This window comes from Silene latifolia, chromosome 10 (genome assembly GCF_048544455.1).
Source record: "Silene latifolia isolate original U9 population chromosome 10, ASM4854445v1, whole genome shotgun sequence".
In the NCBI taxonomy this organism is placed as follows: Eukaryota; Viridiplantae; Streptophyta; class Magnoliopsida; order Caryophyllales; family Caryophyllaceae; genus Silene; species Silene latifolia.
In genome coordinates, this window is record NC_133535.1 from 294,457 (window position 1) to 320,026 (window position 25,570).

General features: G+C 37.0%; 5 protein-coding genes across 12 annotated transcripts; 1 reads left to right on the plus strand and 4 right to left on the minus strand.

Moving 5' to 3' along the window:
* Positions 1 to 271: 271 nt before the first annotated feature.
* LOC141604579 (DNA-directed RNA polymerase I subunit RPA12-like) lies at positions 272 to 3,700 on the minus strand. The gene is made up of 5 exons (XM_074422989.1): positions 3,431 to 3,700; positions 2,929 to 2,969; positions 944 to 1,027; positions 790 to 849; positions 272 to 681 (listed from the first exon to the last, which is right to left on the minus strand). Exons 1-5 carry the CDS (start codon positions 3,549 to 3,551, stop codon positions 604 to 606), a joined length of 384 nt encoding a protein of 127 aa, XP_074279090.1. The 5' UTR covers positions 3,552 to 3,700; the 3' UTR covers positions 272 to 603.
* Positions 3,701 to 5,610: 1,910 nt separating this feature from the next.
* LOC141604580 (serine carboxypeptidase-like 18) lies at positions 5,611 to 12,129 on the minus strand. 6 transcript variants are annotated; one of them, XM_074422991.1, is made up of 15 exons: positions 10,723 to 10,783; positions 10,546 to 10,625; positions 9,300 to 9,603; positions 9,133 to 9,218; positions 8,921 to 9,043; positions 8,631 to 8,805; positions 8,393 to 8,430; positions 7,859 to 7,960; positions 7,643 to 7,729; positions 7,380 to 7,529; positions 6,901 to 6,972; positions 6,453 to 6,574; positions 6,190 to 6,303; positions 6,042 to 6,102; positions 5,611 to 5,911 (listed from the first exon to the last, which is right to left on the minus strand). In XM_074422991.1, the coding sequence occupies exons 2-15, from the start codon at positions 10,585 to 10,587 to the stop codon at positions 5,828 to 5,830; spliced, it is 1,560 nt and encodes a 519-aa protein (XP_074279092.1). In that variant the 5' UTR covers positions 10,588 to 10,625; positions 10,723 to 10,783; the 3' UTR covers positions 5,611 to 5,827. The 6 variants fall into 6 exon arrangements, with proteins under 6 accessions (XP_074279092.1, XP_074279094.1, XP_074279093.1 ...); XM_074422993.1 differs by having other exon boundaries at positions 9,300 to 9,437; positions 10,542 to 10,625; XM_074422992.1 differs by having other exon boundaries at positions 5,612 to 5,911; positions 8,703 to 8,805.
* A 453-nt stretch (positions 12,130 to 12,582) lies between these two features.
* On the minus strand, positions 12,583 to 15,177 carry LOC141604582 (serine carboxypeptidase-like 18). Of its 3 annotated transcripts, XM_074422998.1 has the most exons (8): positions 14,780 to 15,177; positions 14,522 to 14,603; positions 14,189 to 14,417; positions 13,906 to 14,028; positions 13,412 to 13,514; positions 13,189 to 13,223; positions 12,934 to 12,971; positions 12,583 to 12,684 (listed from the first exon to the last, which is right to left on the minus strand). In XM_074422998.1, the coding sequence occupies exons 1-7, from the start codon at positions 14,841 to 14,843 to the stop codon at positions 12,942 to 12,944; spliced, it is 666 nt and encodes a 221-aa protein (XP_074279099.1). In that variant the 5' UTR covers positions 14,844 to 15,177; the 3' UTR covers positions 12,583 to 12,684; positions 12,934 to 12,941. The 3 variants fall into 3 exon arrangements, with proteins under 3 accessions (XP_074279099.1, XP_074279100.1, XP_074279101.1); XM_074422999.1 differs by lacking the exon at positions 13,189 to 13,223 and having other exon boundaries at positions 12,613 to 12,684; positions 13,412 to 13,450; XM_074423000.1 differs by lacking the exon at positions 12,583 to 12,684 and having other exon boundaries at positions 12,933 to 12,971; positions 13,412 to 13,450.
* A 97-nt stretch (positions 15,178 to 15,274) lies between these two features.
* LOC141604581 (serine carboxypeptidase-like 18) lies at positions 15,275 to 20,951 on the minus strand. The gene is made up of 13 exons (XM_074422997.1): positions 20,416 to 20,951; positions 20,251 to 20,336; positions 20,039 to 20,161; positions 19,802 to 19,904; positions 19,312 to 19,349; positions 18,830 to 18,931; positions 18,614 to 18,700; positions 18,328 to 18,489; positions 16,492 to 16,563; positions 16,113 to 16,234; positions 15,850 to 15,963; positions 15,702 to 15,762; positions 15,275 to 15,571 (listed from the first exon to the last, which is right to left on the minus strand). The coding sequence occupies exons 1-13, from the start codon at positions 20,708 to 20,710 to the stop codon at positions 15,488 to 15,490; spliced, it is 1,449 nt and encodes a 482-aa protein (XP_074279098.1). The 5' UTR covers positions 20,711 to 20,951; the 3' UTR covers positions 15,275 to 15,487.
* A 797-nt stretch (positions 20,952 to 21,748) lies between these two features.
* On the plus strand, positions 21,749 to 25,564 carry LOC141604585 (uncharacterized). The gene is made up of 6 exons (XM_074423002.1): positions 21,749 to 22,111; positions 22,588 to 22,722; positions 22,815 to 22,902; positions 23,112 to 23,206; positions 24,580 to 24,747; positions 25,064 to 25,564. The coding sequence occupies exons 1-6, from the start codon at positions 21,838 to 21,840 to the stop codon at positions 25,222 to 25,224; spliced, it is 921 nt and encodes a 306-aa protein (XP_074279103.1). The 5' UTR covers positions 21,749 to 21,837; the 3' UTR covers positions 25,225 to 25,564.
* The last annotated feature ends 6 nt before the right edge of the window (positions 25,565 to 25,570 follow it).

The window sequence follows — 25,570 nt, forward strand, 5'->3', positions numbered from 1 at the left end:
GGTTAAATACTAGTGCTAACAAATATGGAACGGTTCAATAATAAGTTACTGTCAATTAAACAGTGGTCAATGTTGTAGAAGATGCTGCTGTCAAAAAAAAAAAAAGGTGTTGTAGAAGATGCAACTATCAAACTCTCATTAGAAACCATATAATCCATGAGTTTGCATATTTGTATGGTGACTGAAAATTACGGAGTGCAACACAAAACTCCGAATCTTTGGTGAGGGCACGTTACATAATGTATAACCTACATAGGAGTAATAAGCAATTACACATCTAAAACTTGTACATACGAGAGTAATAAGCAATTAAGCAGCACCCTAACCAAATTTTGCAAAAAGGATCACTATGTCAGTGCAACAACAATAATCTCACTTTCAGGGGATCCCGCAAATTACACGTTCAAGTATTGACTGAATGTTTGAGACACCTTAAATAAAAACAATTACTATCGAGGACACAGTACCACACTTAGGTAATTGGGTATATAGATAGAGAACAAGCGATATTACGTCACACTGTCCGCCCCTGTGGGACTCTAACTTCAGAATCCACCAACTTGAGAAACTATGGCATCATCCCCAACGTCAAAATAACAACATCTAAGAGTTCTCTTTCCAACGGTGACGACATACAGGGCATTCGTAGAAATTAGTCTGCCCTTCATCTGCTGATCTTGTCTGTTAATAACGTGAGTGAGTATTATTAGTTGTAAAATTCCAAAACCAACAGCAATGGGACATTCATATCATTTCATGCAAAATAAATAAAAATGTGGCAGAGCTTACTTGTCTCGAGTCAACCAGCTCCACAGGACTGTGTCCGCACTTTTCACATGGTTGGTTAATCTGCAATCACAGTTTAACGGCGCACCGTAAATGTCAGGATTTTACTCATATCGAGATAGTCTAAACAATTTTGACTTATCCATTATGTGCTTACCTGTTGCCTTTCCACCCTCACTTCACCACTAATCATGCCGTCCAATTTCACAAATGGCTCCATGTTTAGCCCCCTTCTAATATCCTGCAGTATTGTAGACAGTGGCGTTATTCTAGCCCTAACATATCATCAAGTAAGGCCATGACGTGGAAAAAATCAAAGGATTTAAATATTCATGTAATAAGATAGACGAATTATCATTCCTGGACGGAACTTTGGTTTTACATACCAAGCAGCAGTGGCCTATCGTCAACATTGTTCAAAATTGGTTCCTGAGTTTTTATAGTAGAAGAAAGGGAGAGATTGAGGAAGGCAAACATTTTGTCTTACTCAATTGAATAGCAGGGCAACATAATGAGACCAAGGCCTTGTTTGGATAGCAAAGTAAGAGGGAAAGGGAGGGGAGGGGGGTAGAGGGAAAGAGGGGGAAGAAAAGGGAAGGGATACGATTTCCCTCCAAATCTTTCTTATGGTGGAAGGATTTTCATCTGCCTTAAGAGGAGGGAAAATGGATCCCTCCCCCTCCACTTCGGGGGTGTGTTTGGATAGCAAAAGTGGAGGGAAAGGGAGGGGAGGGGAGGGGGAAAGAGGGAAGGGAAAGGGAGAGAAGGGAAGGGGAGGGGGAATGGAGTGTGGTTGTTTGGATACAATTTCCCTCCAAATCTTGTCTATTGTGGAGAGATTTTGATTAGGCTTGGAGGAGCGAAAATGGATCCCTCCAAATCTCTCCCCCTCCATTTCCCTACACCCTCATTTGCTAACCAAACAAGGGATTTTAAATCCCCTACCCTCCCTCCCTTTCTTTTTCCTCCAAATCCCTCAATCCCAACATACCCTTATTTGCTAATCAAACAAAGGGAAAAATTATTGTTCCCTATTTAAATTTAGTAAGGAAAAATTGTAAAACTCCAATATTGTCTCAAGATAATTAACTACCACCATCTCCACCACAATAGCTTCGTCCCCACTCACTTTAATTTAAGGATTAGAGCTGGTTTTTCATCACTTCTCCTTAAAATTTCCGTAAATAGTATGTGGGACGATAAAATTGGGATGGAGGGAGTATTAATTTGAATTGTAGGCATTATCCTCTACTCCCTTTCCCTCAAATCCACTATACAAACCAAACTACAGAAATTGTCTCCCTCCTCCCCCCCTTCCCCTCCCCGGCTTTCCTTTCCCTCCAAATCCATCGATCTAAAAAACGGGTTAGTACCAAAAGAAGTAGGGGTCAGCTAACATGAATAGAAAGATTATTGTAACGTAAAACAACTGGGAGAAATTGAAAATGAAAAAACACCATAAATACAAAATTAGAGCAAGATAGGCAAAAAATGTGTGAAAAGGAGAAAGAAGAGAAAAAATTAGGAAAGCCTTTTATAGAGAACTAAACGAAGATTCAAAAGAAAACTTTAGCGTAAAGACAAATCGAAAGAAAAGTGTAATGCAAGACATTAAGAAAACAACAAAAGAGAGATCCAAGTCAAAGAAAAAGATGAAAATAATAAATACAGTAAAAGAATAGAAAAGAAACAACAACAAGAGTACATAATTCTCCAGTTGTGCCTTGGTGCAACTTAGACACCTTGGATTTGGGTGGCACCTCAGTGCGCCGTGCGCCTAGGCGATCCTCAGGCACTGTTTTTTTAAACTAAGCTTACAGGCTACAGCAGAGAATTTGCTAATTCTTTGACAATACTTGGTACAAAAGGTAGGATAAGTTCAAAATTCCCAGGTTGCTTTAGAATGTTGGCGTTATATCATACACTGTGAGTAGTCAGACTAGCATTTAATTGAAAAGATTTGAATAAAGAAAGCACAAAAGCAATGGCATTCAGCATTCAGCATTGAATACAATAACAAGGGTATGATTCAACTGCAACTTTAAGGTAACAATGCAGTTGGTGTTTCTAGGATTCTTGGTGCACTTGATGGAAGACCGCAAAATAAGAAAAGAATAAATTAGTAGTGCAACATAATCATACCTCCCCGGAAATGGTATAGCGTGTTTCTTTACCAGAAATCTCTGCGAGTAAGATATTACAATGTGAATATGACATGTCAGGAAATGCAGCAGCTGCCAGCTAGAGTGACTACCATTAAGAAAGCATCAAAACTGGCTTTAAAAAAGAAGACAGAATAAATAACAACCCAGTGATTTTCCAATGAGAAATGATTTTGATTTAGATGATTAACCAATTTCTAAAGCATTCAAACTTGAAAAAACCATTATTTGTATTCCTAGCAAATGATAAGAGGGTGAGCAAATAGCATGATTTGGTGAATACTCCTTCTGTCCGAATCAAAGGTAAACAATTGATTCAACCAAGCATGCTTCTCTCAATCAATTGTTCTAATTCTATTCTATTATATAGGTTCATCAGCAAAGAATAAACTAAACGGCAGTAACAAGTTGGATAAGCATAATAAAGGGTTTGAATTGAAAATTAAAAATAATGAGAGAAAAGAAAGTAAAGCATAACATACCTTTCAAGGATTTCTTGGATTTGCACAAAGGGCAAGAAGCATGCTTGGTTGATTTTAAGGACAGCATTGTTCCGCATATTGAGCAGAACAAGAAGTCTCTGCTTTTGTAATACTCCCCCATTTTTATTTATTTTTATTTTTAAGGATGATGATTATGATTAATTTGGAGTTGAAAAGATGAAGATGAAGATGAAGAGACGGCTTCGAAATACAGACAGACTCAACGCTGCTGTAACTTGTTAACAAGGGGGATGGCTACTTCAGATGAACAAGGGTTTAAGTGTTTAACGCCCCTTTTTACCATTATGCCCCGCTCCGTATATAATAATACTCCCTCCTATCCACTCTTTTCTTCCCTATTTCCTAAAACGGATTATTCAGGTTTTCTTCCCCTTTCCTTTTTGAGAAAGTTTTTATTAATATTATACTCTTACCTCTTTCCACTCACCAAACCCCACTATATACTTTATTAATATTTAATTCTAATTATTCTTACCTCTCTCCAATAACCAAACCCCACCCATCACCTTTATTAATATTTAATCATAATTATTCATACCTCTCTCCAATTACCAAACCCCACTCATATATTTATCAATATTATACTCCCCACCCTTAATCCCCGTGTCCACTTCAAAGGGGAAAAAAACGATGGATAGGAGGGAGTATAAGGGATATTCTCTCGTGTACCTCTCAACTTTTTCATTTTTTATGATATACCCCTCTTTTCATGCAAAAAAACTTTGACCGTCAATAATTATTGGCTACAAATTCAGAATACGATAAACTTTTTTTCCAAATTGACCGTCTTTAAGAGGTCTTCCGTTTGAAAAAAAATTCACCGATATCTCAACTCGTAGTCGGGAATTATAGTCGGTCAAAGTTTATTCGTTAAAAAATGTTTGACCAACCATAACTACCGGCTAAGAGTTTAAAAAACGGTGATTTTTTTTTCAAATTGAAGGCCTTGATGAGATAATTGGTTTGGAAAAAAAAAATTACCGTTTTCTAAACTCGTAATAGAGAAGTATTATGGTCAAAGTTTTTTTTGCGAAAAACGAGGGGTACACCATAGAAAACGAAAACATTCAGGGGTACACGAGAGAATATCCCATAATATAATATTACCACTATACTATCTTTATACTTAGTTATCCCGACTATTAATTCTACCACAAATTCTCATTTTAGACGGACACTATCCGTTTATATATATAGACGGATACCACTTTCCCTCACAAAATACTCATTTGTCATAAAGTGGAAAGCACATAGGGAGTGCCCCACCTTGTCCTCCCTACCTATTTTATTAACACTAAAATTTTGGAGAGACGGTCTCTCACTAAGTTATTGAGAGATCAATATTTCGTACCCTTTTATTTATATTTCGTACCCCTTTTGTTGTTGATCGTATCATAGTACTTTCGTACCTATTTACATAATAAATGTACTCATTTTATCTTTAATCATGATTTGTACCTATTTTATTATCTTTAGTACCACTTTTTTTTAAAATTGTACAATAGTCTCTCAATAAAGCTTATTAAGAGACCGTCTCTCAGGAGACATACTCATTTATTAAAGGTCTTTATCCGTCTGTTCGCCCCACCCGTCTATACCAAGACTTATTGTAATTCTACATATTCATATTGGCTTTAATTATATCTTTTTTTTTTGTGGGGGGGGTTTGTAACAGGTAACCCACAACCGCTGCAAACCTCGTCTACCAAGTATATTCGCTCAAAGTTCATAAGGCATGAACTTAGGCTATAAATACTCCACAAAATTGCTTTTAGGGAGGCTTGAACTTGAGTGTCAGGGAAATTTCAGTCAAATTTTAACCATTAGACTTGGTGTTACTTATTTTCAATGACCAAAATAAAGCTTATTATGTGTGCCTGAAAAACTAATACAAACACAAGTCAAGTCAAGTCAAGTCATCCAATGAATTTTTATGAACCTCCGTTACGTAATATCATCAATTGCTTTTCATGTCAAATTTCACTTTAGGCATACAATTCCCACTCCTTTGTTGAGTGTTTTGAGATATCTTTGTGATATCAGTTTTACATGCCCACCAATTCACTCTTAATTTATCGTTTTTTTTTCTAAATCTAAATTCAAACAACTTTCGTTGACAAAGACAATGCCACTTCTAAATAACCAAGGCTAATTTTAGTATAATTTCAGTATTTCGGGCTCTCATGTTCAATGTTCAATTATGACTTAAAACTGAAATTTATTGCATTCACTACCCATTTCCAACCGTAATCTTTTGAAAATTTACACTGTTGGTGTCACTCTGTAGGAATGTAATTATTAGCAGCCAAAAAAACCCTTGCCACTGATTTTGGGCAACATAATTGGCAACATGTTAGTACTTAGTACCACAAGTACCTACAGAGGCGACAATTCAAACCACCTTTCAATCATTGCCAGACATTCTTTGGGCTTATACTCTGGGGCAGTATGTCCAGCTCCCTGCACCGACACCAACATTCTCCGTAAGTCCATATATATGCATTAGCTCATTTAGTCAACATGTTTCTTGGTTGGATTAAACTGAACAGCTACATTAGATGGTAAAAGCTACTATTTGCCAAAGTTTTACCTTAATTGTAGTATAGACTAAGTGATACTGATAAGCAAAACTTCCAAACTCTGTCACATAACTGCACAGTCCAATTAAAACTAGAGATCAATTAAGCATTGTCCAGAGGACCAACAAATCTTAGCAGTATTTTGCAGAAGACACTAACCCAGCAACTTGACCGTCAACAAACCATGGTCGCCATTCTTCAGCAGTCGCGACTTTTAGTTCCTCAATCCATTCTAATGTTCCAATGTAAGGCACTGCGTTGTCTTGATCACCACTACAGCACGAGTAAAAGCATATGTTATGTAGCAAACACTTGCAACACAATCTTATTCACACAATATTTAAATAGACAAGCACTACACCACGTTAAACAGATGCAATGTTGACCGTGTAATAGAAGAGTAGAGTTGGGAGATCAATTACCTATACACCAAGACTTGGAGGTATTTGTTTGTCAAGTTTTGATGGTACCCAACAACACTTGTTTGAAAATCATTCGTATACGCTAAACTGTTGTTACATCTCACCCAATGATCTACTGTTCCCTGATAATTGATTAAATATGTTAAAACGGAATCATCGTTTGCTAATATACCTTGACTGCAGAAGTAGAACCAGTATAAATTGTTTAGTATGCATCACCCAATGAGCAGGTGTCATTTGAAAGATGATTTTTTTGTTGTAAAATTACAATTGTCAAATAACAATGGGGTGAAGCTTTAGGCAACTGAAGGAGGTGAAGGTGGATAACAATTCTCTTCAACAAATCGTCAAATACAATACAGCGGCAGTCTTTGCCTTGTAGCTACAACTAACAAGTATTTCCTCATGAACATTAAGAAAACCTGAATTAAAAGTCTACTATACATACCTCTCGAATGTTAAGTGCCTTTCGAACTTGAATGTTATCCAACCAAATGTAGGAAAGCAAGTAATTCTGATTCTATAATGCCAAAAGGAGGAAATCAGTGTATACATTATTGGTCATAAACAAGTAGCAACAAAAGAGTGATATGAACTAATTGAATTCCCACTCGGGCAAATTATGCAGAGATCAATGCGGAAGATGAAACATGTAGGAGGATTGGAGGGGGTGAGTATATTATTGATGTATGCTGGATATACATATCAGGTGTCAACAGTCAACACACACACAACATAATTCATCCCCCTTACTGTTGTGTCCTTGTGGGTTCGGTGACTACTTCAGTATCCACACACACTTTCTATCAGACTCCAAAACAAAAATTTGTGCAAGTGTAGGATTTTTTAGCCACACTCAAATTTGTGATACTCTCATATGTTTAAAGCGGAGAGCAGATTTACGAGAACGTGGAAACAGAAACATACCCGGCAGAATGAATTTTCGAGTTGACGCTCACCAAAAATAAAGGAGTCGACATGATCATCTTTGTATGTTGGGACTTTCATAGGCAGTTTTGGAGAGACAGAGAGGCATTTTGTCTCTAGGATATGTGGATTATTAATTGAAGTTGTAACCTGCAATCAAAGCAGTTTGCAATTTAGTCACATGGAATCACTAGTAATTCAGAATTACTAGTAAACAATGATAAAAGGCACTATAATATGATGCTATTGCATATAGGACTCACTTCTTCTATGGCTGCAAGCGCTCGTAAGCACTTTATATTTGTTGCATCGATGTTCACATAATCACCGTTGCAACTGAGCTTGGCCAACTGGGTTATTTGGAATCAATGGAAATTAGTAGCATGTAAAACACTTCATCTAACTCATGGTAGTAAAAGATGGAAACAAAAAGTTTCACATGTAAGGAACCTATTGAGTATGAGTGTTTGCTTGCTTACCCGATAAAGCTCATCAGATACGAGTGATACTCGGTGTAGAAATTGAATTTGCGAATTTTTGCGTTTATTACCCACAGTTGATGGATTACCAATAACATATCCCTGAGTAGTAAACACAATAGTTAGTTTTAAGTTGAAACGTCCTTAGATCTATGGAGTATTAACGGCCTCTTCTGCTTGAGTATGCAATAACTAATAATGTCTTACAAATTACTCCCTCCTAATCTGATTGTTGGTTCCCCTTTCCATTTTCATGCTAGTCGGGTGTTGGTTCCCCTTTCCTTTTTTGGTAAGTTTTGTGTGGTCCAAATCCAATTCCATGTGGGGTAGGGTGTTTTGTGTGGTCCAAATTCATTTCCTTAATTTTGGTGCTCAAAAGAAAGGGAACCAACAATCAGACTAGGAGGGAGTATTAACTAATTTAGGATCAGGACAGGAAAAACAATGCTCTGTAACATTTTATAATATACTCGTATTAGTTTTGAGATATTTGTAACAAAAACGATGTAAGATTTTATAGAAATGATGTGTCACCTTTAGATCCATTTTTGGTACAAGTCCAACTTGGTTCCCTGCAAAAATATTCAACTGATATGAAACTATGAAAGGTATGCACAATATTTCATTAACGTAACAACACTGATGAACATTCATGAATCATGCAAGGGTTTAAATTTTGCGGTATGATATTGAGTGTATATAGAGATGAAGACGGGGAAAGTAATATCCCAGGACTATTACCTTATCTAGGACTAGGATTAGGGTAGAGTACCTGACTGTAAGACAGTTGAGAGGCGAAATCTTGTAAATGATGACAAAACGCAAAAGAGATTTGGATGATTACCAGTCAAAATCTGCTGCACAATAATTGGAACAATCTGTCCCGCATATGAATCACCGGAAATGTATAAAGGACTGGTTCTGAAATTTGGATGATTCGTAAGCCACTGCATATAATACAAGTACCATTTCATATCTGATTTTCCTTGCAAAATGGCTTTAACAAGTGTTTAGTGTTGGAATCATAGTGGTGATTTGAAGAGAGTAATACAATTGAGAGACCTTTCTCAAAAACTGGTAGATATGTGATGACTGCAAAGTGTCATTACTATGGTATCCCTCATAAGTGGTGGCATATGAGAAGCCAGTTCCGACTGGGGAATCCAGAAATATAATGCTAGCTACCTGATGAATCCAATTCAAAGCATTGAACATGACATTACAACAAGTCCTTTTAGAATGAATGTCAAGTGTAAGTTGTTGGCTAAAAGTACCTTGGTCCATGAATAAGGATTTAACCGAAGCATTGGTATGTCTGATCCTGAATCACTTGTGGCATCATAATCGAATGTGAATGGACCTATAACAATTGGGTAAATGAAATTGAAGTTGGAAGTAATTAAATAAGGCAAAAAAAAGAGAGTTGGAGGGAAGTTGAGACCAATTTCGAAGACGAGGCCATTGAAAGCAGAGCAACCAGGACCACCAGTGAGCCAAAGCATAAGTGGGTCAGTTGCAACATCTCTTTCGGATTCGACAAAGTAATAGAATAACTGCACCTCTTCTGATTCACCTACTCCTACATACCCAGTTTCAAGGGTGAATGGAAGATGACCTTGATAACCAGGCAGATAGTTGACAACATGTGGGTCTGCAGATATGACTGCACAGATTGCTAATATAAATGGCAGTAACAGTAGCAGTTGCACAGATTGTGTCATCTTCATAACTTTAGGCAGCTGCTTCTAATTAAGATTTAAATAATCAACAGCAAGATTAGGTAAGTAGGACTAGAATAATTAAGCAAACATTCAAACCTATAGTAGGGGCCACTTTTGGAAATCTGGCCAAAAAGATACTGTCAGTCAAAAGTTTTTTTAGCTTACAACTTTGACAAATAAAACTCCTAGGCAGAGTTTAGACTGGGCAGTTTTTTTTTTAAAAAAAAAAATCATTTTCTGAATTCGCAAACACTAGCTTAGGTTTATGTTTAAAATCTCAAGAGTACCACATAAACTTTTCAAATATTTTTAGTAGTTTATGTTTAAAATCTCTCCGAGGAGTATTGTTCTTATCATATAGTGCGAGTCTCATCCGTATATGAGAGGGTCAAGAATTATGTAGGAGATCAACACTCTTTAGGACTTTCGTATACTAGTCTGACGGATGTCGAGTTATCGCATACAATTTGCCAAATCAGACAAGACTTGTCCTCTCCAAAGCTATAAGACTATATCATATCTCTAGACCCCCTTACAAAAGTCTGTTTAAATAAATAACAGCATAGGCATCTTTTATTTAAAAGAGTTTACTTTGTTCGTGATTTTTACAATTTTGATGTTTTTTTTATTATTAGTGAGTTGATCTTTCTCAATAAAATTACAACCACGCTTACTTTACTAATAACGATTCTGATGTTCAGTAGCCATATGTTATGCAGTTATGCGCAAGTATGACTTCATGTAAATTTATTGCATTGAGGTGCCCAATTTGCAACCTATCTTTTGCAAAATTGCAACTTTGGTATCACTCGGAAGGATTCTACTTGATTTACAGCAAAAAGAAGGCACCCTTTATTGTGTCTACAACTCTACTTGATTTACAGCAAAAAGAAGGCACCCTTTATTGTGCCAGTTATTTTTGTACAGCACAGGTAAGCGGCTACGGGATGGTCCAAAGATACCTACAGAGGCGACAGTTGGAACCACCGTTGAATCATTGCAAGACATTCTTTGGGTTTATACTCTGGGGCAGTATGTCCAGCTCCCTAAACCAACATCAAGATCCTCTAGATTCATTAGTTCATCACTTTAACATGTTTCATGGTTGGATTAAAAGCTACGCTGTTTGTCTCAGTGTGTTACCTTAATTGTAGTATAGACCAAGTGATACTGATACGCAAAACTTCCAAACTCTGTCACATAACTGCACGCCACAATTAAAACTTGATATCAGTAAAGCATTGTTGAGAAGCAATGAAGTTAGCAGTATGATGCAGCAGACACTAACCCAGCAACTTGGCCATCAACAAACCATGGTCTCCATTCTTCAGCAGTCGGAACTTTTAGTTCCTTGATCCATTCTAATGTTCCAATGTACGGTAAGCCACTGTCTTGATCCCCACTATAGCACGTGCAAAAGCCAGTGTTATCTAGCATGATCTTATTGCGATGAAAATTAAATAGATGAGTACATACACCAAGATACAACTTCCACTTGAATTCCATATTTGAACCCCCACCTTAAGAAGCTAAGAATAAATGCCCAAGTACTCCGTATATACTACTATATAGTTTACCTTAACTTAAGGGATGAGTGGATGGCAATTGAGGCCAAAACCGAATCGACCTGAAGTAAAAACATCTGATCCAAAACTAACTTTAAGAATCTCATATACATTCACACACAAAGACACGGATTTTTTTTTTTTTTAAAAAAAAAGGAAAAACAAAAAAAAAAAAAGATGCAATCTTCAACGTGTAATAAAAGAGTAAAGTTGGAAAATCAAGTACCTATACACCAAGACTTGGAGGTATTTGTTTGTAAAGTTTTGATGGTAGCCAACAACACTTGTTCGAAAATCCTTTGTATACGCTAAACTTTGGTTACATCTCACCCAATGATCTATTGTTCCCTGATCATTGATTAAAGTGTAAAAATTTGTATGTTAACTTAATTGGAGCAACAGTATACAATACAGCTGCATGCACAACTAACAAGTATTTCCTCATGAATATAAAGAAAACCTTAACTTCAAGTAAGTCTACAATACATACCTCTCGAATGTTGAGTGCCTTTCGAACTTGAATGTTATCCGCCCAAATGTAGGAAAGCAAGTAATTCTGGCTCTATAATGCCAAAAGGGGAGAATAAGAGTTAAAAAACACAACTTGCCACTGCCAATATGCATCAAGTTTTAATTGGAAGTACACATTCTTATGCAGATAACCACACAAATATAAACCGTATAAACTCAACCTCTAATCTTGAAAAGTTAAAAGTATAAATCGTAAAAGCTAGCAAGTCTGATCACAATTTTATAACCAGATGGTCTAACTGTTTTACTATTCGATTCGCACAAATTTACTTCTATACTATACTTGTCCAATACAAAAGTTAGATGTTGATTGTAGAACACAAACAAGAGTACAAGACATTGCACATTGATTGGGGCCAGAAACATACCCGGCAGAATGAATTGTGGACTTGATGCTCACCCAAACGAAAACAGTCAACATGATCATCTTTCAATAGTCTTTTGTATGTCAGGACTTTCGTAGGTGGTTTTGGAGAGACAAGGCATCTTGGCTCCAGGATATGTGGATTATTAATGGAAGTTGTTACCTGCAATTAAAGCAGTCTGCAATTTTTAGTCACATGGAACCACTAGGGATTCAGAAAAGGGGTAATGTAAGCAAATACATCGTATTCATGTAAAGTAAGAACAACATAACCAATGATAAAAGGCACTATAATATGATGCTATTGCATATAGGACTCACTTCTTCTATGGCTGCAAGCGCTCGTAAGCACTTTATATTTGTTGCATCGACGTTCGCATAATCACCATTGCAACTGACCTTCGCCAACTGGGGTTATTTGGAACCAATGCAAATTAGTAGCATGTAAAATACTTAATCTAACTCATGGTAGTAAAAGATGGAGACAAAAGTTTGACATGTAAGGAACCTATTGAGTGTGATTATGAGTGGTTGCTTGCTTACCCAGTAAAGCTCATCAGATATGAGTGATACGCGGTGTAGAAATTGAATTTGCGCATTTTTGCCTTTATTACCCACAGCCGATGGATTACCAATAACATACCCCTGAGAAGGAAACACAATAATTAGCTTGAAGTTGAAACCTCTTTAGAATTATTAAGGATCTCTTGTGCTTGAGTATGCAATAATATTATGAAATTCCTATTGTGAAGATGTATCAGGCATAACTATAATATCGTACAGATTGTTAACTAATTTAGATCAGGACAGGAAAAAACAATAACATTTTGTAATACATTAGCTTTCAGATATCATAACAGAAACAATGCAACATTTTGTAGAAAGATATGTGACCTTTAGATTCATTTTTGGCACAAGTCCAACTTCATTCCCTGCAAAAGCATTCAAATGTACTGATATTATTGTTGCGAGATGTACATGAAAGGTATGCACATTATTTCATTAACGCAATAACACTAATGAAATTCATGTCGAGTCATGCATGGGTTTAATGTTGTAAGGGAATAGAATACCAGGTGAAGTCTTGCGATACGATATTGTGTGTATGCAGAGATGAAAGTTAGGAAAGTAATATCCTAGGATTGTTACCTTATCTAGGACTAGGGTTAGGAGTAATGGAGTTCCTGTGAGACAGAGGATCTAACTGTAAACACTATAATTATGTGAATAATGAATGGAAAGAAAGCCGAAATATTTTTAATGATAACAATACGTCAAATGATATTAACTAAATGTCAGAAGATAAGCGCATGCAATGCAAGCCAGCCATCAAACAATCATTAATTAGAATGTGATCAAAATATATAATTACCGGTCAAAATCTCCTGCACAACAATTGGAACAATTTGTCCTGCATACGAATCACCAGAAATGTATAAAGGACTGGTTCTGAAATTTGGATGATTTGTAAGCCACTGCATATAATACAAAAATGTTTGCATCACCATTTCATGTCTGATTTTCTTTGTCGTAATGGCTTGTACAAGTGTATAGTCTATTAGAATTACCCAAACAAAGTCTAGTACAAGTGGTAATAAGGAGCTCATATAAAAAGCAAGAAGTCAGTTATATGTGAATTGGGGTCGAAATGTAGAATTATAAAAGTTGCAGGACTTAGGCATGAGGAGCTAAAGTAACTGTAAGTTCATCTTGTAAAACCAAACATGAGACAGGTTGAAATCGACCTGTCAAACCTAATCAGCCAATAGCAGTCCACTTGTTACTTATATTTAACCTTTTTTCATTCTAAAAGGAGGTAAACGGTGGTAGTTTAAAGAGGAGATAGAGAGGAACAAATTGAGAGACCTTTGTCAAAAATTGGTAGATATGTGATGACTGCAAGGTGTCGTTACTATAGTATCCGTCATGAGTGGTGGCATAGGAGAAGCCAGTTCCGACTGGCGAATCCAGAAATATAATGCTAGCTACCTGATCCATCCAAAATTCCAAATCAAAGGTGTCACTAAATTTTGTAGCTTTTCTTTAAAAAAAAAAAAAAAAAAAAAAAAAAAAAAAAAAAAAAACAATGAAAATGACAAGAGTTCCTTTTAAGTATGAATGTCAATTGTAATTTGGTAGCCAAAAGTACCTTGGTCCATGAATAAGGATTTAACTGCAGCACTGGTATGCCTGATCCTGAATGACTTCGCGGATAATCAAAGGTGAATGGACCAATTTCAAAGACGAGGCCACTGAAAGCAGAGCAACCAGGACCACCAGTGAGCCAGAGCATAAGTGGGTCAGTTGCAACATCTCTTTCGGATTCGACAAAGTAATAGAATAACTGCACCTCTTCTGATTCTCCTACTCCTACATACCTGCATGTATAATGTATTCTCCTACTTATATATATACTTGAAAGATATAAACTGTATATGATTAATGAATAATAATGATAAAAGAAGATAAAAATGAAAAGTACCCAGTTTGAAGAGTGAAGGGAAGATGGCCTTGATAACCAGGCAGGTAGTTGACAACATGTGGGTCCCACTCCTCAGATATCGCTGTATATGGCAACAGCAGCAGCAGCAGCAGGAATTGTGTCATCTTCATGAGTTTAGCTGATTCTTCTAAATAAAAAAACAAGTAGCCAAGGCAGTAGTAGATTAAGAATCGTATACACTAGGGACCACTGCCATGCACCTGCTGTCCTGTCCATGTCACAATGTCACTCATCCACCTGCTGTGCTGTCCATGTCACAATGTACACATACACCAAAGTCTGCTTTTTTGGCAAACCTCATGAGTCATGCATATTGCCTCAATTTTTTCTACACTTAACAAACAGCTCAACCGGATTGACTTTAGATTAGGTTAGTCATTTCGAATTCGAGTTCTTGTCAATTTTGTCAGGACCTTTCATGCAATGCATTGAACAATTTGCCAAATCAAACAAGATATGTCCTCTCCAAGCCTACATGACTACATCTGATCTTCTAATCACCTTGCAGAAGGCTGTATAATATATTTTATTTTAAAAATCATTTAATTTTTTATTCGATTTTTACAATTTCATATTCAATTAATTTTGATGGTTTTTATAGAGTTATGAATGGATCTTTAGAAAAAAATTGCGGCCAAGCTTATTTTGTTAATTAGAGGATAAAAGTATATCGATTTCCGTAGCACTGTGTGATATGCACCTTGCCCCATGGCCCTTGTTACGAGGCAACTATGACTTAAATGGAAATTTATTGCATTCAGGTACCCGATTTGCAACCGTAATCTATTTGCGAAATTGCAACGTTGGTATCATTCAGGAGGATTGTACTTCATTTACAGCAAAAAAAAAGAAAAAGAAAAAGGGTGCCCTTTATTGTGTCTACAGCTCCCTTTCCACTTATTTTGTGCAACACAAATAAGCGGCAACACATGGTCCCAAAAGTACCTACAGAGGCGACAGTTCGAACCACCTTTCAATCATTGCCAGACATTCTTTGGGCTTATACTCTGGGGCAGTATGTCCAGCTCCCTGCACCGACACCAACATTCTCCGTAAGTCCATATATATGCATTAGCTCATTTAGTCAACATGTTTCTTGGTTGGATTAAACTGAACAGCTACATTAGATGGTAAAAGCTACTATTTGCCAAAGTTTTACCTTAATTGTAGTATAGACTAAGTGATACTGATAAGCAAAACTTCCAAACTCTGTCACATAACTGCACAGTCCAATTAAAACTAGAGATCAATTAAGCATTGTCCAGAGGACCAACAAATCTTAGCAGTATTTTGCAGAAGACACTAACCCAGCAACTTGACCGTCAACAAACCATGGTCGCCATTCTTCAGCAGTCGCGACTTTTAGTTCCTCAATCCATTCTAATGTTCCAATGTAAGGCACTGCGTTGTCTTGATCACCACTACAGCACGAGTAAAAGCATATGTTATGTAGCAAACACTTGCAACACAATCTTATTCACACAATATTTAAATAGACAAGCACTACACCACGTTAAACAGATGCAATGTTGAACGTGTAATAGAAGAGTAGAGTTGGGAGATCAATTACCTATACACCAAGACTTGGAGGTACTTGTTTGTGAAGTTTTGATGGTACCCAACAACACTTGTTTGAAAATCATTCGAATACGCTAAGCTTTTGTTACATCTCACCCAATGATCTATTGTTCCCTGATCATTGATGAAAGTGTAAACACTTGTATGTTAGTGGAATCATTTGCCAATATACCTTGATCGCAGCAACAATGTATACCACCCAATTAGCAGCAGTCATTAGAGAGGTGAAGGTGGATGACAATCTCTTCACTAAATAGGCAAATACAATACAGCGGCAGTCCTTGCCTTACACGGGAGTTAGTTACAACTTACAGGTATTTCCTCGTGAATATTAAGAAAACTTGAATTCAAAGTAAGTCTACTATACATACCTCTCGAATGTTGAGTGCCTTTTGAACTTGAATGTTATCCGCCCAAATGTAGGAAGACAAGTAATTCTGGTTCTATAATGCCAAAAGGGGGGAACAGAGTAAAAAAAAAAAAAAACACACAACTTGCCAATATGGATTGAGGGTTTAATTGAAGCAGCACATTTCTAGTCAACAACAGAAAAAATGATACTTCTATGAACTAATTGAATCCCCCTTCAGGCAAATTGTGCAGAGAATGTTCAATGATATCAAGTATTAACACTCAGTCCCCTTACTGTTGTGGCCTTCTGGGTTTGGTGACTAGGTCAGTATCCACACAAACTTTTTATCAGACTCGAACACATATTTTTAAGCAAGTGTAAGATTGTTATAGCCACACATAAATATAATCTGATGACAAATTTACGGTGTAGCGATTTTAGATTGATGTGGAAATCCAAAGATGGGTGGGGGTAGAGGTAGGGGTATATGGTTGATGTACGCTGGACATAGATGTCAAGTATCAACACAAGTACACAACCAAAACATGATTCTCTTACTGTCGTGACCTTGTGGGTTCGGTAATTAGGTCAGTGTCCATACACATTTTCTATCAGAATCAAAGACAAATATTAAGCAAGTGTAAGATTTTATTTTATTTTTGGTAAAATGTAGTAAGTAATATTTATAACCAATTTGACAACTGAAAATTACATCATATCAATTCCATATTTCCATACAACCACTATAGAGTAAATCAATGCTAGCACTAGTGAATCCACTCTAACATTCTTTCCCCTATATTTTAACTGAACTCTCAGCCTAAGTTCAGTTTTAATCTGTTTGATAATAAAGTCAGGTCTCAGCACGATACTGTCAACCCTGCACTTATTCCTGGCTTTCCAAGTATGGTAAACAACAGCCTGAATACCAGCAGTTATCAATTGTTTTCTTGTCAGCCATCTAAATCTTCTTCTAGTCCACCAATTAATGAACCCATCATCTGGTATCTGTACCTCAAACACTATTCAACAACTGCAGGCATTTCAGACTGTAATTACACCTGAAGAATAGATGCTTGTGGTCCTCCTCATCCCCACATAAGAAACAGCTTAGATCTGAGCAGATGTTTATGTGACTTAATCTGTCTTTAGTTAGAAGTCTCCCATTTGCTGCAATCAAACCAACAAAGCAATGTTTTGGTATACTCATCCTGTTCCATACATACTGATGCCATGCCACATTAGCTTCAGTATTACCAACCATTCATACCCCTGCTTAATACAATAAGTGTTACCCTGAACGCTGAACCTTCCACCGAAGCCCATTATAACCAGCTTTCAACTTCTCTTTCACTTCTCAAATCTTCCTCCAAGACCAACTAGTATTAATTTTAGGAGAGTAAGTGAGTAACTAAACCCGTCTCCGTTTTTAAATAAATTGAGTGAATCCACTTGACCCATAGGTGATCTTCCTTATGTATAATCCACAACACATACTTACCCATAGCAGCTATATTCCACTTTCTAAGGTCTAAAATGTAAGATTTTATAACCACACAAATATATTCCGTATAAACTCAACCTCTAATCATGAAAAGTTTAAAGTATAAATTGTAAAAGCTAGCAAGTCTGGCTGCAATTTTGTAATGAGATGGTCTAATAATATTTTTTACTATTCAATTTGCACAAATTCCGCTTTTGTCCATGTGCTTTCCAGAAGCTAGATGTTGATTGTAGAACACATAGAAGGGCACATTGATTGGGGTCGTAAATAATACAGCCAGACGAGGAAGCTCATAAACTCATCTGTTTAAAGAGGAAAGCAGACTTAAGAAAGCATGGAACAGAAACATACCCGGCAGAATGAATTGTGGACTTGACGCTCACCCAAAAGAAAGGAGTTGACATGATCATTTTCCAAATATTTCTTGTATGTTGAGACTTTCTTAGGTGGTTCTGGAGAGACATAGAGGCAATTTGGCTCTAGGATATGTGCATCATAAATTGAAGATGTTACCTGCAATTTATAGTGACATGGAACCATTGAGGATTTAGAAAAAGGGGTAATGTAAGTACATGCAAAGTAAGGACAACATAAGATAAAGGCTCTAAAATATGATGCTATTGCGTATAGGACTCACTTCTTCTATGGCTGCAAGCGCTCGTAAGCACTTTATATTTGTTGCATCGACGTTCACATAATCACCATTGCAACTGACCTTGGCTAACTGGCTTATTTGGAACGAATGCAAATTATTAGCAAGTAAAACACTTAATTCAAGTAATGGAAGTAGAAGATGGAAACAAATAGTTTGACGTGCAACAATATTAATGAGTGTGAATGTGTGCTTGCTTACCCGATAAAGCTCATCAGATATGAGTGATACGCGGTGTAGAAATTCAACCTGCGAGTTTTTGCGTCTATCACCCACAGTTGATGGATTACCAATAATATATCCCTGAACAGTAAACATAATACATGTTAATACATTAAAACACAAGTGTGATTGGGTGAGTTGCACAATCGACATAAAAGAAAAATGACAGATAAGACCAGTTTGTAAATTTAGTGGGTTGCTCGACTAGTTGTTAACTGGCTTTAAGCTGAAACCTCTTTAGATCTATGAACAACCTTATGTGCTTGAGTATGCAATCATATTAAGAAATTGCTATTGTAGAAATGTATTGGGCACAACTATAATGTCTTTAACAATTGTTACTAATTTCGGATCAAGACAGAAAAAACAATCGCATTTTATACAGAGTAATATATTAGCTTTCAGATACTTTATATTTTATAACAGAAACAATGTAACATTTCATAGAAATGATACGTCACCTTTAGATTCATTTTTGGTACAAGTCCAACTTCATTACCTGCAAAAAAGTGTCAAACATATTGTTGTTATTTCTGCGCGATGTATATGAGGGTATGCACATTATTATCAATAACGCAATAACACTGATGAGTATCATGATTCATGCAAGGGTTTAATGCTGTAAGGGAATATAATACCAGGTGGAGTCATGTGGTATGATGGTGTGAGTAAATAGAGATGAAGATTAGAAATTAATATCCTAGGAATATTACCTTACTAGGATAGGATAGGATTAGGAAATAATGGAGTTATAGAACATCTGACTGTTAACACTATAGTTATGTGCTTAATGAATGAAAAAAAATCACACCTGAGAGCCAAACCTCCTAAATCATAACAAAACACCAAATGAGATAGACTAGATATCTCAAGATAAGCACATGCAATGAAAGTAGGCAATCGAATAATTTTCAGTTAACATGTTAAAAAAAAAAAGAATTACAAGATTACCGGTTAAAATCTCCTGCACAACAATTGGAACAATCTGTCCCGCATATGAATCACCAGCAATGTATAAAGGGTTGGTTCTGAAATTTGGATGATTCATAAGCCACTGCATATATAAAAATAGGTTTGCATCAGTATTTCATGTCTGAATTTCGTTGTGAAATGGGTTTAACAGTGCATAGTCCGTTCCCCAAACAAAGAATGTGTGAAGAGAATATAGAAGGTAGAAAATTGAGAAACCTTAGTCAAAAAATGGTAGATGTGTGATGACTGCAAGGTGTCGTTACTATAGTATCCGTCATAAGTGGTGGCATAGGAGAAGCCAGTTCCGACTGGGGAATCCAGAAATATAATGCTAGCTACCTGATGAATCCAATTCAAAGCATTGAACACGACATTACAACAAGTCCTTTTAGAATGAATGTCAAGTGTAAGTTGTTAGCCAAAAGTACCTTGGTCCATGAATAAGGATTTAACCGAAGCATTGGTATGTCTGATCCTGAATCACTTGTGGCATCATAATCGAATGTGAATGGACCTATAACAATTGGGTAAATGAAATTGAAGTTGGAAGTAATTAAATAAGGAAAAAAAGAGAGTTGGAGGGAAGTTGAGACCAATTTCGAAGACGAGGCCACTGAAAGCAGAGCAACCAGGACCACCAGTGAGCCAGAGCATAAGTGGGTCAGTTGCAACATCTCTTTCGGATTCGACAAAGTAATAGAATAACTGCACCTCTTCTGAATCTCCTACTCCTACATACCCAGTTTCAAGGGTGAATGGAAGATGACCTTGATAACCAGGCAGATAGTCGACAACATGCGGGTCCTCAGATACAACTGTAGTAGTAGTAGTTGAGAATAAAAATAGTAGTAGTAGAGGTAGGAGTAGGAGTAGCAGGGATTTAGTCATGTTGATATGAGTGAGTAATAATTAGAATGAAGAAGCAGGTAGCAGCAAATAGCAATATAACAGACAGACAGAAAGACAGGAGGGGGCCACTGCCAATCTGCCATTGATTGCTCTCTTCTGAAGGAAGATGTGGATGTCAGTGATTTTGGGGATATGACTCATAATAATGTTCGAAAATGGTATAATATAATACACAAAGACTACCGGGAGGACAAACTTATCTGTACACTCAGTCATGGTTACTTACGGTGGTGATAGTTGAACCACTGGGAGGATTTCGAATTATCACTGAAGTATATAAGGGTGGCCCCATTACTGCTTGTGCTTCATTTCTTGATCAATTAGGGATAGTGTCACTGTGTGTGTCATCCAATTCTCGCGGTGGTACATCGCATTTTTCCCCATACGGATCTAATCCCATTTAACCCCGCTTTATTCCCGGTCCGGATTCTCTCCATTACATGAAAAGAAATGGACATCCATTACTTCTCAATCCTTGTGAGAAGAAAATGGTCCGGATTAATTCTAGGCACAATCGGATGGTTGTAAATTTATTTGAGAAATAAAAGGTAAATGGGTGGGTATGAAATATATAATAGAATAATTCTCGAACATAATTAGTTTCAACGAGTTTGTGTCAAATTATGATAATATTGCAAGTCAAACTTTTCTAACGAAACTTAATTATCTTAAAGATTTAATTCCAAAAGATGATTTCATTAAGATTATTTTTATTTGGTGGAATGCATGGTTCCATAAGAATGATATTAGACCTTCATTTTTTCGATGAAGTGATAATTAAACATTGCTTTCGTGAAGACAACAAGGTTGTTGACTTCATGACTTCTATTGAACATTCATGTCCAACTCTTTCAAGGTGTTTTGATAGCTGGTGGCTTCAACTTACCTCTCTCATTCGAAAGGATGAGATATAGGATCAACCTAGTTTTCTTTTCTAATAAAAAAAAAAAAAAGAGACCCGTTTCCGTACTAGAAGCGGAGGTTAGAAATGAGGTGAAGAGTTGGACAGCTTCGGGTTTATGTTTTAGTCTAAAAACCCTCAAAAACCTTGGTCTCCAAATCTGGGATCCCCCATTTTACATCTCCTCAGATTATTAAATTAAAAGATGAAGAGAGCGATGAGGCTAGCCGGCTTACGGCGAGCTGCTACGACAGCGGCATCTCTTTCTTCCTCTGCTCAACCCCATTGCCGTCTCCCTTCTGTTTCTTCCACTCGCTCTCGCCGCTTCTTAGGCGCCGCCTCTGCTTTGTTGTTTTCTGCCGCCGCAGCCGCCACCACACTCTCTCAAGAAGCCTACGCCAAAGAACAGCCGCTTCACAAATTCAACGACGTCGTCCTTTACCAGTATGAAGCCTGCCCTTTCTGCAACAAGGTCAAAGGTATTCATCGCCTCTCTCTTTTCTTTCACTATTTCATTCATTCATTCATTCATTTTGTCGAGTTTGAGCCCATTTAATAATTGTTCCCCCTCCTCTCTATAGGGCTACATCTTACCTCTTGCCGTTGTTGCCCTCATATCTTCATACAACTCATTCTTATATCACCGTGTTGTTTGGCTCTACTTAGTGTCTTGTAGCTGACTAATTTGAAACTCACCTGAATTAGCAAGTTTGGTTACACTTGGCAGTTTATCCTTTCTACTTCTTTTATCTACTCAATTTTGTTTGATATTACTGATTTGTCGTATGCCCTATCTCACTACTATCATCTCTGAGACAGTGTAATCTTTTAGACAAGATAACTGCAATAGTTGTAAGCGCAGATATATGGTTGATTTATATGAGCTCGTTTTTGTGTGGAAATTAAGTAATGGTATTTAACACTCGCATATCCCAACACTTGCTCATTATTTCAGCATTCTTGGATTACTTCAACATTCCATACAAAGTTGTGGAGGTCCATCCTTTCAGCAAGAAGGAGATCAAGTGGTCTGAATACAAGAAGGTCCCTATACTGACTGTTGAGGGCCAACCGTTGGTGAATTCATCAGGTTTTCAGCCCTATAATCCTGTCTCCCTTTCTAAACATTGTCTCCTTCTCTAGTTTAAACGTTTTACTGAAATATTGTACCTGTGGTTGTAGATATCATCAGTACACTGTTTAAGCGAATGCATTCTGAGGAATCTACTGGTTCTACCATCACTTCTGAGGAGGAGAAGATATGGCTGGAGTAATCACCATTACATTTTTACTTATCGTTTCTGCCTTAATTGCAACTATATAACGAGGCCTTTCATTGTACGGTGGATTTTAAATACTGGCTTTACCAACTGCTCTGTTCAAAATACAATGTTTGACCTTTATTTGTGCAATTGTGCTAATCGCTAGAACTTGTATATTGCTCCATATATTCACTGTATTTATGCCAACTGGTTGTAGGTGGGTAGATAGTCATCTTGTGCATGTCTTGTCACCAAACATTTATCGGTCAACTAGTGAAGCCCTTGAGTCTTTCGACTATATCACAACCAATGGTAAGTTTTTCTATTGTTTCTTTTTGAGTTTCTACTTTCTATTTCTGGACAGTATAATATGCTTTTAAGTTTTCTATATTGGGTTAAAGTCTTAGAGGTGAAGTTTTCCCCCATCCTCACTTAACACACATGTCATGTGCAATTTGAGGTACCACACGAGGTTATGAATGGTTAATCAATTCATGATTTGTATGATTTTGCCCAAGTCTGCATTTGGATTCGCCTGAATTTGTGTGGAATTTGCCAAAAATTAGAGAACTAGAACTCTAGGAGTAGTAGTAGTAGTAGTATAGACTATAGATAGAGGAAAATAAGAATCTTGCAAGTTGGATTTGAACCAAGTAGGCAAGTACTATTCTTAGAGGCTTCAATCTATATAATATTAATTTAGTATTAAGATAAAACTATGTTCCACATTATTCATAACTGTTGGGTAGTAGTATTTTTTTAATTGTATTTTCTTATGAAGGGTTTTGAAGGCTCCGTAGGATTATAATATTACTCGGTCATTTATTTACATTTACTTTTGGCACGAAGACCAAGAAAAGGAGAGGGTATGTTTTTATAATAAGAGAAAAAGCAACTTGGATATGTGAATTATTAGCAACGTGCATGTATATAAAGTGGAAAATGTAAAAAAAAAAAAAATGAATGAGACACCAAATAAGGAAAATGTAAAGAAATGATCGAATGGTTTTTTTTTTTTTGGCAACTGTAAATAAAGGTTCTACAATTTCATGGCCTGTCGGGCCAGGCCATGCGCTATAACATTAAAATGTCTCGGGATAAAATTAAAACATAAACAATGGAAAAAAGCATAAAGTCTTCGCAGGTTCTTCAGTATGTTTGTAATCAGATGGTTTTCCTTTTCAATTCCTGCGATCTGATTTATAAGTTGTAAGCAGTCTGATGAGATCTCAAGATGGAGAATACCACCATTATAAGCCCAGAGTAATACATCTCGAACACCCAGCGCATGAGCTTGCAATGCCGACTCTGCTCTTGTTTTCATCCGTGTACGCACAATCTCCTTGCCTGTGCAATCGTATGCCACCCAGCCGCCTCGTAATTTCCGTACCCAGCTAGCATCCACTTTAACACGTATCACCGCGCATTGTCCATGGTCACCTATCAAAATTTATAGGTTTTTTACCTAAATATTTTCACTTCAATCTTAAAATAAATCAAAGCTTACTTGAGTTGTGAACTCATTTATTATGCATACAGTAATAGTCCTGGCATATCAGATTTTGTATTAACAGTGGAACTCATATTCATATTAGGTGTTTGTATTGGGCATATTGTAATTTTATCATCGGCTATTATAAACCTTTCGGGAGTTCAGTGCTTTTAGTTGCTTGCTCAATGTGCAGGAAATTTCGGGTACATGGAGAGGATGGTAGCAAAGTATGCTGGTGCCACAGCCATGTATTTCGTTGCCAAAAAACTGAAAAAGAAGTACAATATAACTGACGAACGTGGTGCATTGTATCAAGCTGCAGAAACATGGGTAGACGCTCTCAAAGATCGTCCTTTCCTTGGTAACTACTCTACTTCATATTTGTTGATTAACAGTAAGAGAGAATGATTCATAGTAGAGCTATTAATAGGGCACGACCCGTTGGATCTAGCCCGGAAAGCCAGCTAAATTAGCGGTATGGATAGTTCTTTTTGAAAATATCACATATGCCCGATCCACTAGCCAGGTCTCAAACTGGGCAGCACACTTGTCCCTCGGCCATGAAATCCTTGTTAAGCCGGGGGACGCATTCATGCCTAGCGCGCCTTTAATCATCTAATACGTAGAATTCATGTATATTACGATTGATGTATCCATTTGGCTGTGTAATTTGACAGGAGGCTCAAAACCTAATCTTGCTGATCTTGCTGTGTTTGGAGTCTTGAGACCAATCCGGTATCTACAATCTGGTAAAGATATGATGGAGAAAACAAGAATTGGTGATTGGTACTCTCGAATGGAGGAAATGGTGGGAGAGTCTTGTAGAGTAACGGCATAGTTTCCTTGGTCAAGGCCTGACAGTTTGTGTGAAGACATTTTGTTGTCCATCTGGTCGGTTTAACTTGTGAGCATCTAAATGAAACGTTGGAAACGGCTTATACAGCCCATCCCCTCCAATCCCTCCCCTCACCTCAGCATTCCTTGGTCCAAGATAGTAAATAAACTCTTAATTATTTGATTGAATACGGAGTAGTCAGTCCATGATAGACAGTTAGACACTATTATGCCTTGTATACACAAATTAACACGTCGTGGGCGAGGTTGGTTATGGACGACAAACATTGTTGGGTTGTCTTGTTATGCAATTTTGGAAAAAAATGATGGACGTTTTTGGTGCGACATTC

What these genes read in the sequence shown, in the direction of transcription:
- LOC141604579 (XM_074422989.1), bottom strand. Translation starts at nt 3,551, where the DNA reads ATGGGGGAGTATTACAAAAGCAGAGACTTCTTGTTCTGCTCAATATGC. An exon ending in TGAGGGTGGAAAGGCAACAG is followed by an intron (nt 850 to 943) that starts GTAAGCACATAA and finishes CTGTGATTGCAG; the next exon opens with ATTAACCAACCATGTGAAAA. An exon ending in AGCTGGTTGACTCGAGACAA is followed by an intron (nt 682 to 789) that starts GTAAGCTCTGCC and finishes CGTTATTAACAG; the next exon opens with ACAAGATCAGCAGATGAAGG.
- LOC141604580 (XM_074422991.1), bottom strand. Translation starts at nt 10,587, where the DNA reads ATGTCTTGCAATGATTCAACGGTGGTTCCAACTGTCGCCTCT. An exon ending in TCTACCAGTTTTTGAGAAAG is followed by an intron (nt 8,806 to 8,920) that starts GTCTCTCAATTG and finishes TATTATATGCAG; the next exon opens with TGGCTTACGAATCATCCAAA. An exon ending in CGCTTGCAGCCATAGAAGAA is followed by an intron (nt 7,530 to 7,642) that starts GTGAGTCCTATA and finishes CTTTGATTGCAG; the next exon opens with GTTACAACTTCAATTAATAA.
- LOC141604582 (XM_074422998.1), bottom strand. Translation starts at nt 14,843, where the DNA reads ATGAGGTTTGCCAAAAAAGCAGACTTTGGTGTATGTGTACATTGTGAC. An exon ending in TGACATGGACAGCACAGCAG is followed by an intron (nt 14,604 to 14,779) that starts GTGGATGAGTGA and finishes TGCCATATACAG; the next exon opens with CGATATCTGAGGAGTGGGAC. An exon ending in CCCTTCACTCTTCAAACTGG is followed by an intron (nt 14,418 to 14,521) that starts GTACTTTTCATT and finishes TTATACATGCAG; the next exon opens with GTATGTAGGAGTAGGAGAAT.
- LOC141604585 (XM_074423002.1), top strand. Translation starts at nt 21,838, where the DNA reads ATGAAGAGAGCGATGAGGCTAGCCGGCTTACGGCGAGCTGCTACGACA. An exon ending in GAGGAGAAGATATGGCTGGA is followed by an intron (nt 22,903 to 23,111) that starts GTAATCACCATT and finishes AACTGGTTGTAG; the next exon opens with GTGGGTAGATAGTCATCTTG. An exon ending in CGACTATATCACAACCAATG is followed by an intron (nt 23,207 to 24,579) that starts GTAAGTTTTTCT and finishes CTCAATGTGCAG; the next exon opens with GAAATTTCGGGTACATGGAG.
- LOC141604581 (XM_074422997.1), bottom strand. Translation starts at nt 20,710, where the DNA reads ATGACTAAATCCCTGCTACTCCTACTCCTACCTCTACTACTACTATTT. An exon ending in TATCTGATGAGCTTTATCGG is followed by an intron (nt 18,701 to 18,829) that starts GTAAGCAAGCAC and finishes CAAATAAGCCAG; the next exon opens with TTAGCCAAGGTCAGTTGCAA. An exon ending in AGGCACTCAACATTCGAGAG is followed by an intron (nt 16,235 to 16,491) that starts GTATGTATAGTA and finishes ATCAATGATCAG; the next exon opens with GGAACAATAGATCATTGGGT.